This window comes from Patiria miniata, unplaced genomic scaffold (genome assembly GCF_015706575.1).
Source record: "Patiria miniata isolate m_02_andy unplaced genomic scaffold, ASM1570657v1 HiC_scaffold_1, whole genome shotgun sequence".
Lineage (NCBI taxonomy): Eukaryota > Metazoa > Echinodermata > Asteroidea > Valvatida > Asterinidae > Patiria > Patiria miniata.
The window spans coordinates 14,933,103-14,944,398 of record NW_024037047.1 but is presented as its reverse complement, the minus strand read 5'-3'; the positions used below and the strand labels follow the sequence as shown (position 1 = coordinate 14,944,398).

The 11,296-nt window shown below is 41.0% G+C and overlaps 1 protein-coding gene across 1 annotated transcript; it reads right to left on the bottom strand.

Annotated features, from left to right (window-relative positions):
• Window positions 1-758: 758 nt before the first annotated feature.
• On the bottom strand, window positions 759-11,083 carry LOC119730679. Its single transcript, XM_038203674.1, has 3 exons — window positions 11,037-11,083; window positions 7,701-7,818; window positions 759-4,277 (listed from the first exon to the last, which is right to left on the bottom strand). Exons 1-3 carry the CDS (start codon window positions 11,081-11,083, stop codon window positions 759-761), a joined length of 3,684 nt encoding a protein of 1,227 aa, XP_038059602.1.
• Between the last annotated feature and the right edge of the window lie 213 nt (window positions 11,084-11,296).

Here is an 11,296-nt window from a genome sequence, read left to right as displayed (position 1 = left end):
CCAGTGAGGTGTAGTGAATCGTGCCAGAGCCAGTGAGTCGTAGTGAGACAAAGGTCTACCGCTACCCATACGGAGTGAGTGCCCGCGAGTGATGGCTGCACTCTGAGGACTGCCTGGCGAGTCCATATAGTGGGGATCAGACTTATTGTCGATTCATATAAAAGCTTGATCAAATTGAGTAAATACAGAATTATGAAGCTGTGAAGTAACTGGTGTATTTGTGTTTTATGAAGACTAAACTAATAAGTATAACTCGAGTATTGTGATATAATTGATTAATAATTGATGGAAAAGAATATGCATACCCATAACCATTTTAAATGTATATACATGTACATGTATAGTGTAAAACGAATGTTATAATAATACACAAAGCTCCAGCAAATTCCACGTGTATTCATTTCTGTGATAGTGTATATAATGTAAACAAATATTTGTAAATACAAGTGGTCTCTTTAATTTGGACGTTAGAGTTGAAATAAATCCCTGGGCCACCACAATCAAGTAAAGTTGAGAGTTAGTTTGTATAGATCAAGCCCGAATTAAAATAGGTGATGACATTGATGATGTTGAAGATGTGTATGGGTTGTTGTTGCTGCTGTTCTTTTTGCAATCCTGTCGGGGAATGGAAATCACCTCTTTCCAGGATTGTTTTGTTGGTTGATATATTGATATATGCTGAAAAAGGCCACCAGCTTGTTAAGTGCTTCGTGTTTTGTCATGCATGTACACTAACTCAATAACTAAACTTGTAGCTTTCAATGTGAGAAAGGCAGCCATTGGAGCATTGAAAAAGAAAATTTCCAAGTGCTCTTCGCCCCTTTGTTCTTGTATTTCTGTGGAATGGGGGCAGTCGTCTCTTTGAATGCTACGTTTCTGGCAGAGTGTGAGATGGAAATTCCATCAAAAAGATCTTTCAATGTTTGTCCCATATGCTTAAGGCCAAAGAGCTCTTTCTGAAGCTTCATCACTTCCTCTGGAGTGTGTATGTTTTCGCCACCATCTTCATCGATTGCCTGATCCAAGATTCTCCTTTCGTATTCATATTGTCTCTTCATGTCTTCCATTGTAGTCAGAAGAGTGTCATTTCGGATTGCCTTTGGTTTGTTTCTCTCGTGTTCAATAGACATGTCAAGATAGTCCCCAACTGCATCATTGTAGGGTATGAGAGCATTTGCTTTGAGGAATGAGCCATACTTGGCGCTAGTTTTCATGATGATTTTTTCCTCTTCCTTCAATTCCGCAATTTTTGTATCAATTGCTTCTTTGAAAGCTTTCTTGGTTTCTCTAGCACTTTTCTTCTGATTGATTTGTGTTTGAACTTCTTCAGAAAGGAATTCCCTGGGGAAAACCTGCAGGTCATACGTCATGTGCATATGAGCGGTGTAATGGTGACCACACTTCGTACAATTAGTCCCGCGTATGCAGGCACAACCCTGTAGTCTTGCGTCATTTGTTGTTTGCGTTGGAATTCCGCTTAGACCACAATGCGGATGGCATTTTTGCTCGTATATTGTGTTTTGCGTACTACTCGCACCGATTGGGACATATCTGACACATTTTGAATCGGCACACACTGTTCTAGGATAGCTTAGCTCCAGGCGCTTCAGGTCAAATCCAGAAAATTTCAGATTGGCTTTCAAGCTGTCCATATCTCTGTCGACCAGGTCAATTTGTGTCTTTGCTTCGTTGCCTTCCTGTACATTTTGTTGGATTGTCTTGGCCACTTCTGCCAAAGGTTTGCTCATGGCCAAGATGATTCTTCGAGCCTCATTCATACTCAAAGTGTTCCGAATATTGTGAGGCCTCAAAGAGCTGATGTGCTCAAATAGCTTCTTGGTTTCTTCAACAGACCTGTTCCAGCTTTCAGCATAAGTGTTTATCTCCCCTTGGCTGAATTCCACCCCGCTTTTCACACAAGCCAAAAAGCGGAAAGGCTCGTTATCAAAACAGAAGTAGTTGCTTGGGGTAGCTTGAATTCCAACCTGTTTGTTCTCGAGCTCTTTGTTGAGGGCGGGCAAGGTGTCTCCCGGCTGGTAGAAAGTAGCTCGAGCATTGGTGAAGCAAAACACAATATTGTTTTTAGCCGACGAATGCAGATGGGCCAGGAGTTCTTGGATACAAAAGCGGAACATCGCTGTTAGACGTGAATTGTTCGGCTTGAGAAGTATGCACACAGCATGAATCTCCTGGTAGTAGGTCAGATACGATAGTATGCTGTCAAAGTTTTTCCGATCTTGTTGTATACCTTCACTATCTCCTATTCCTGGTGTGTCAATCAAGCGAACGATTTCCCCTCCTACATGGAAGACATAGGAACGAGGCTCTTTGGTTGCAGATTTTCCGGCTTCCATGTTCTCATTGGTGTCACTTTCCCCAACCATTATCTTCTTTTCCTTCCCGTGTTGTGTAAAGGTGAAACTGGACGGTATTAAAACGTGGAACTCCTTGGCATGCATAGCTTCCTCAAGATCAGCATAATAAAGGTAGTTAATAAAACCGTTGATCCACGTAGATTTTCCAACGCCTGTTTCACCCAGGATCAAGATGTTTCTCTCCTTCAAGGCCCGAAGATTTGACAACTCCGCAGAGAGAATATCGTGTTGATACTTGACGTAGTTCATGCCGTGCTCCTTCTCATTACAACGCCAGAATGATTTGTCGGGGTCAGATTTTCCGCATTTGCAGTAAAACAGTTTAGTTTCTATGCCATACTCAACCAACTCTCTGCATCTGGAACACTTCCAAGTGACAGGGTCACCTGAACATTGACCATTTCCGACCAAAGCATTTGGGCATCTTAGCTGAAGATGTGCTCGGTTGTTTGGGCGTGTTTGCAGGTAGAGTGGTTTAGTGATTTGTATCAGACACATCTCAGAGTCTTGGCCTTCTTTGGCGTACAGGTCTTCCGATGTTCGACGACCGTCTACAAAGCTATAAATGGTTGTCTTCTTTATGCGTGATGGCCAAATATCCTCTCTAAGGTCTTGGTCCACAACTTTGAATTTGTAGTCCTCCTCATGAGCATGTGTTTTTTGTAGTCGCAAAAAAAACTCCTGATTTTTCTCATCAAGATCGTTCTTTACATTCTCTTCGCCAGTCTTGTAGAGCGCGTAGACCATTCTGCTGTCGTCCATGGTGACTTCATCTTTTTTTCCGATGTAGATTATTCCTTTCTTCTTCCATGATTGGATAGATTTTAGCTTGTTCAGATCTTTTTGAAACCCTCTAATGTGATTTTTGTACCTGGGAATGGAAAATGTCTCAAATAATTCTTCACCCACGAATGCCTCGATTTCAGAGACATCTACACTTCCCGACTTGACGTTCTTCACCAAATTTTGAAGCCCAGACTTAAAACCAGATTCTTGCACAATGAACTCGTTTAAGATATCATCAATCCTAGCTAGAGATCCTTCAGCGACATATTCGGCGCTGGCATGCAGATCATTTTGAATATCGTAGAGGGACTGTCTCTTATTGGTGATTCCCTCCACAACCTGTGCACACTTTTTGATGATGTCGTCATTGATTGATGTGTATTGTATTTGAAGTTGTATCTGGAGCCTACACATCTTGACGACGGCATCCAGTGGCATCAACATGTACAGCAATGGAACCCCCTTCCCTTTGTTTGTATCTTTAACTAGACTTGGAAGATTTCGCGCTAGTTCAACAGCACCTTCGAATGTCACAGGTAGATCCTTGTCAGGAGCCGACACATCCGCTTTGCATTTGAAGGTAAATTTGTTATGATTTCCTTTGTTTTTATCACCATATGATGCTTTTGCAGACCCTTTGACATCAACCAAAACTTTGAGTTTTTCAAGTTCTGCGCTCAAGGCCCCTTTGACTTCAGTAACATTTTCATCTTCTTTGTTTTCATACTCACAGGTAACCGAGCAAACTGCTCCCCAATCGATAGCAACAACCACATGGGTTGCATCTACGGTTTGCCCATTTGAAGGTGACAGAATTTCCAGGTCGATCTTATCTTTATTCTGGCGAAGCATGATCTCTTCATTAACTGTTCTCAGCTTGTAGATTAGACTCATGCTTTGAGCTCTAGCGCTCTTTTTTTCCTCCTCTAGGTAGGATCCTGATCCACTCAACTTGATCAGGCCGGCCAATAAACTCACCTGAAGCTCTGCCTCTACATTCAGTTTGCTGAATTTTTCCTGTAGGTTGTCTGACATCACAAGCTCTATCGAGGTGTCGCCAAGATCCATTGTATCAACTGTATCGTCTTCAAGCTTTGAGCCAAACAGAGTATCACCCTGAAAAAGAAGAAATGATTGCTGTTACAACTGATAATGTAGTAACCAACGGATAATGTATCACCAACGGATAATGTCACATAAATTAACCGCTACTGTATCACTAACTGATAATGTAACACAAAATTGACCTATAGTGTAGTAAAATGTACTACACTATCAGTCAAACGTTGTTACATTATCAGTCCCAACCGATAACGTAGCAAAAATTGACTGATAGTGTAGTAACATTTACTACAGTATCCGTCATTTTTTGACACATTATCGGTTAGTGATACAATATCGATCAATTTGTGTGACATTATCAGTTAGTGACACGTTATCAGTAAGTTACTACATTATCAGTTGTAACAAATGCCATGTTAGATTTTGTTCATTTCTTAAATGTTTATTTAAATGTTTCTTCATACCACATGAGAGTTACGATAAGGCAAGGAAAACATTGAGGCCATTGATGAGGCCATACATGTATAAAGAATACAACCGATCCAATCATATGATGTCCGCATACCTTAGAATAAATGAACATTTTGGAAATTCGTATATTTGCATAAAAAAATCAAAATTTCAACCAATCTCAGTTACACGTTTTGATGCCACTGAATTTTGATACAACTAAATGTCAATCTACGACTACAACTGTTCATGGCATGGCCATGGGTGCACACCGGTAAAATTGGGGAATTGAGATATGGCAATGGACCTCTGGCCCGGACTTGGGGTTTCCATTTCTGAGCATTTTGGATGCAATTGAGCTCGAAAGTGGCGCTCTTTTGCCATGTTGTGGATGGGTTGTTTTTCAAGATGGCTGCTTTTCCGCTTTGGGGGAATATAGGGATCGTCCTCTTTAGGTGAGAATATCCCTAAAAGTTATTTGTCAAACCTCCGAAAATGAAAAGAAAATGAAAGATGACATGTTGATCATCATCTTTCTCTGCAGCTAAATACCTTTGAGAGTTTTGAAGTAGGTCTATGGGCATTTAGCACTAGTGTCTATGGGAATTTTAATACCGGGTTGCACCCTATAGAGAATAACAAAAAAATGGCTGCCCTGCACATGCGCTATGCCCCGGCAGTGAATTTTCAGTGGGCGGAACCTATGGGGGGGAACAAAAGTATTTAAAAGGTATCAACAAGCGCTGTTCTGCAACAGATTCTCCCAAATCGTAAGGGAGCCGTCGGCCATCGACCGATTACAGCAACTGCGTATTAAAAAAAAAGGGGGGGGGGCATTGTGAGCTTTAAAGTAGCTGAAACTCGATTTGTTGTTGGGGGCGCTCTACAGCTAGCAGGTGCAAAAAGCGGCCCTATTTTCAGGCCTAATATCTACCTCGAATAAGTTTTTTTGATGGAATATGAATAACCGATACTTCCTCTTTGCCCTAGAAGTGGTTGTGGGGGGCATTGCAAACATTCAGGCCTATTAAAGGGTGCACACCAGTAAATAGACCCAAATCTATCCGCCGAGCTCATAAATACAAGTTATACCCTCAAAATATTCTATATTAGAGAGTTCCGAGAGCCATGAAATTAGGGAATTGAAGAGATATGGCAATGAACCTTTGGCCTGGACTTGGGGCTTCCAATTTTGAGCATTTTGGATGCAATTTAGCTCGAAAGTGGTGCTATTTTGCCATGTTAATTGTGGATGGACCGTTTTTCAAGATGGCTAATTTTCCGCTTTGGGGAAGTAGGGGTCGTCTTCTTTGGGTGAGAATATCTCGAAAAGTCAATGGTCAACCTACCAACAAATGTAAAGAACATGAAAGATGACATGTTGATCGTCATTTTTCTGTGCAGCTTTAAATACCTGTGAGAGTTCTGAGTATTTTTCAAAGAATTTTGAAGTATGGGAATTTAGCACTAGTGGCTATTGTAAGTTTAATACAGGGTTGAACCTGTATGGGAATCTTTGCGGTTCTCAGGTTTCGCACATCCTATATTCAATGAATATGATCATGCAGGTCGCTGGGATTGTGCTTGTCCAGACTACGTATCTAAAATCAACCACTGGATGGTGATGTTATGCTGACGACAAAGTTTGAATGTGTAAAGTGTTCTTTATTGAAAAGTTAATCAATGTAATAACCATTCATACTGACTTGATTCAATAGAATGTCTTCCATGTGGTCCTTTATCATCTCAATATATTATTATTCAACGTTGCCTAATTTACATGGAATGTCAAGTCACAGGGCATTGTTCAATCAATAGCATTGCCGAATACGCTTATTACCTGAAGCAGGTCGGTATGAGTATTTAAGCGTGGGGATTTCCAACAAGCTTCAGTCTTCGTCACGTGACCGAAAGCTGTAAAGCCTAAGTTTTGTCCTTATTTTTTGTACTTCAATTTATGTAATCTGGGACATATCACATGGTGGTCTTATCGTATTTTGAGTGTATTTACCTGTGAATTTGGGCTTACTCGAATTTGTGTTTGTGTATTTGTTTGCAAGCAAGTCGTTTATGTATGCACTAAATCGAATTGTTCATACTGTAAACTTCATGAAGATACGTACATGTGCTGTATCTGAACCTGTAAACTATTTAGAACACTGTGTTTGAACTGATTATCTCATTTATTGTAAACATATCATTGAATAATTGTTCCTGTGTTTAAACATTGTACTTTGTATCCTTTGATGTGTACTTTTTCCAATTTTTCTATGTAATTAATGCACTTGTTTGTAAATTATTTTCAGTTTCACCTGCCTATTTTATGGGCTGATTAATAAAATAAAGGGGAAAGTATCCCGGTGTCGGCTTGTCATTTTTTTGGTGTCACTCATACACACAGTTGCAGACGTTTTTCAAGGGTGTTCGCTGGGCCAGACTACCATCCATGTGGAGGGTTTGGTGATAGAGAATCAGCCAATGGATAGTGAAGTTGTGCTGTCGACACATTGTGGATGTGTAAATTCTTAAATTTGCAGATTAGGAACTTCGTATGTAGATTGATTGACGGCATTCCATGGTATGAAATATTAACTTTCTGTGAGTTTAATGGTTATAATATATTCACAAGATGAAAGATGTATTGATCCATTTCGAGAACCAGTGGGCGAGTGAAATGGGACATATTTTGTTTAAGTTTCACTAAGTGAATACATTTCTACTATCACACAAATTGAAGACGATCAACATTTTTTTTATATCGCTCAAACATAAATTATATAATTGTAAAGTGCATTTTAACACGTTTTCTTCAATAGAACACTTGGTTTGTTATTGTGGATTGTAGACTTTGTACGTTTTACCTTCTTTTCCTTCCTTCTTCACTTCCTATCCGCAAGGATTGTACAGCTCTGTAAAATCCTTGCTATCCGCACGGTTGGGGAAACACAGCCCTGGACTAAGGCTATTTTTGCTTTTTGTTTCTCACCTAAATTGGGTTAGATTTAAGTTTAAATTAATATTTCTCACCTGGAAGCTCTCCGTTCTAATGTCGTAAAGAGCACCAATCTTGGCTACTCTTCCCAGCGCTGATCTATGTATCAAGGACTGCAACATGTTGGCAGAGATGACGGGCGTCTGGATATTTCTGAAAGAACACGAAATTAGACAGGGTAAAATAAAAGCATTTAAACAAACAGTGGGTTGAAAGGGGGTGTTTGGCATTTTTTTCGCCGTTATATTTTCGTTGGACTTATTAGTCGAAAAAAACAGGAATAGTTATAAACTTTTTTCCGAAAAGTCACTCAATTGCTGCCGCAATACGATAGAATAATTGCATGTACATGTACATGTACAATCTCAAAAAGCCAGGACTGACCCACACTGTACGGGTCACACTTTTGCGTAAAATTTCAATTTGATATGTCTTTTGTTATCATATCAAATTGAAACTAGAATTGTGTGTTTGTTTTTATTATTATCATTATTATTACCATAAATGGTTTATTGGTAAAAATATTGACATGGCAGCCTGAGGGCTGAATTACATACAAATGTAAACCAAAACTATATAATATATATGCACATTTATAAGTGTGGGGAATCGCTTATTAATGTAATACTCGCTGCGCCCCAGAGGGCGCCCTTCCTTACGACCACTGTTCGCTATGCATGCACAGCACAATGCATGAAATCATGACAAGTTGGGAGCAAGATCTCCTTGGCTTTATATAGACAGTGACCGCTGCACTGTACATGTTATAAACATGCTATAAACTATTAGACTCGAGGCAGAAGCCGAGAAGTTGTTTCCTTATATGGCGTTGGGTTTGTTTGTTTGTATCTTGGTTGTATGGAGACTTGATCTACTGACCAAAATTAAACCACGTGCTGTTGAAGAAAACCCAAGAGATTGTCAATTACTGGTTGGTCCTCGGAGAAGTAATTGTTCACCCATGCATGGTGATGAGCTGCCGTAGTCACCCCCACCCCCCCCCCAGGAACATCGCAGTTCCTGACAAAAGTGCGAAGATGCGAAGGAGTGACCGCCTTGACATGGCTTCATATTTTTTTTAGATATTTCGAACCCCCAATGCCGATTGATAATTTTTTGTATTTGTGAAACTGGTTGTTATCCCTTTTGTGTGTGAAGGGTACATGCATGTACATGTACGTTTATTCATATTGATGGTATGTGTATTTGAAACTGTATCTGTGCTTTGGAAAAGGACGTAACTATATTCTTGTGTTTCCATGCTACATTTGCAGGAATTGTGTTACATACTCATGTAACTTGTAAGGTTATTCATTTATGAGTTATTTATCGAGTAAATTTAAAGCGCCGCTTAATTTTTGTAAAGGAAGGTTAGCTTTAATGTACATGTGCAACAACCTTTAGAGTTGTCGTTAGGAATTACCGGTAAGGACGAATCCCGCTCTTGCATCACTATACTCTGTCAAACCAATGGTACAATGGCCTTACCAGAGGGCCTTGCTGGAGCACTAACCAAGTCACATGAAGCCAAGGCGGAAACATTGGCCAATGCTTTTCAGGGGTTAAAATTTGCGCGGACTCCGAAGCTAAAACTTTTCCAAATTCAATTCCACCGATAAAATCAGATGACTGCACTCTCGGAGAGTGGCTCAAGGAGCTAGACTTCTACTCCCGACAGCTTGAGCTTACTGCGGCTGAGCAATTAGCAACTGCAATTGACCATTTAGGGGGAGTAGCCAAGGATGAAGTCACATGTAGTCCTCCTGAGGAAAGAGATACATTGCCAAAACTGATCGCTTTACTCAATAGGATGTTTGGCCCAGCCGAAAACATCGCGGCCTTAACCAGTACATTCTATGCACGTAACCAACGCGATGGTGAAACTTTGACCGAGTTTAGTCGAGCACTTATGTTGATCTAAGATAGCATGGAACAAGTTGCGGATGGTCCAGAGCGAGCAGCGCTTAAGTTGATGCGCGACAAGGCATTGAAAGAACAAATGGTGCAAGGCGCTTGCGATGCAGCAGTTCGTAGAGAACTTTCGTCGGTTGCAAATTGAACGGCCAGACATAACATTTTACAAGTTTAAGAAACACGTTTTGGGGTTGTTTCTTGGTGGAGAGGAGAAAGTGCCTCCCAAAAATAAATGCAGAATGTCCATAGCCTGTGATGAAGGGGCCACAGAGGCGGGAAAGCAACCGTGATTCGCTTGGGGTTCAGGATGTCTTGACCCAATTAGTGGCTTCTTACAAGCTGGTAGCCTATACGTTAGAGTCATTGTCACAGCATCAGGCTGCGACAAGTAGCCAACTTACAGAGTTGACAGAGGTAAGGTTTCGACAAAAATGTTGGATAAAGCAATAATGACAGGGAGTGGTAGATCTATGATCATCTGTGATCATTGTAAGAAGCCGGGTCACTACGCAAAGAACTGTTGGCAGAAAAATCCAAGCTCAAAACTTGCCCAACCTGAGGTTAAACCTCAGGAAAACTAGACCCCTCCGTCATTGTGGGCACTATGGCGGAGGGATGCACTGTGCCTAAACAAAATTCTTCTGAGTTAGTTGGGTTAAATGAAGATAGTGTAGCAGTAAGGCAGGGGAATGAGTCTGAAAATGCTATCCTTCATGTCAAGAGAAAGAGTTAATAGCCACATTAATTGCAGATAGTCCCAGTGCTTATATAGTAATAGGAAATGTGAGAGCCAGTTGCATCATAGATACTGGTGCTGAGACTTCCTTAATTAGCTATACATTCTACAAAGAACACTTGGCTGACAAGGTAGATGGTTTAGGAACAGTGGGGACATTCATTAGACTTGTAGGTGCTAATGATCTAGAAATCCCGATTGCAGGGTACCTTGAAATTCCCATTGAAATTTTTGGATTCACGGTCCGATAGCCCGCCTGATGAAACACTTGAACGGCGTAAACAGTATCAAATACTCCTTGGATGTAATATTTTACGGACGATCGCCTCCTTGGGTGTCAAGCCATTAGGGTCATGTAGGGACGAGTGGGGCGTTGTTTTAAGATGGTTCATGATTAGAGATAAGCAGGGATGTGGTATAAATAGGCCAATTGAACCAACACTTGGGGTTGTTGGGGATGTTTGTGTGGTCCATGAAGAGACCATCCTTCCTTTGTCGGCCAGATACGTAACCTGCAAATTGTTAGAACCATTAGTTTCCTTGGATAGAACCATTACTTTCCCAGGACCATGAAACGTCTGTTCTTGCCCATAATCAACCGTCAAATGGGCAACTACCTAATGGAAAATTTGCATCTCATGAGTATGTTGAGGTACTTGAAGGCGTACAGGTGGTACACACTTCACCATTTACCGTTTTGGTGTGTAATCATGGTACTTACCCTGTTGTCCTCCCACCGACTTGCAGTGTAGTAGTTGCCGTAGGCATCAGGGAAGTGGATGAAATGTGTGTTCATCTTTCCTCGGATGGACTGCAGGTATCAGTTGGACATGTTGTTGTAAATGACACGGATGACTGTCTGGGCCCAGTTGATGACGAATCAGGCACGGTGCCAGCTGATGTTGATGCATCCGTGGAGTCCAGGGAGTTGTTTGTGTTTCCTGATGGTTCATCGTACCATCTCCCTCCTGGTATAAGTTT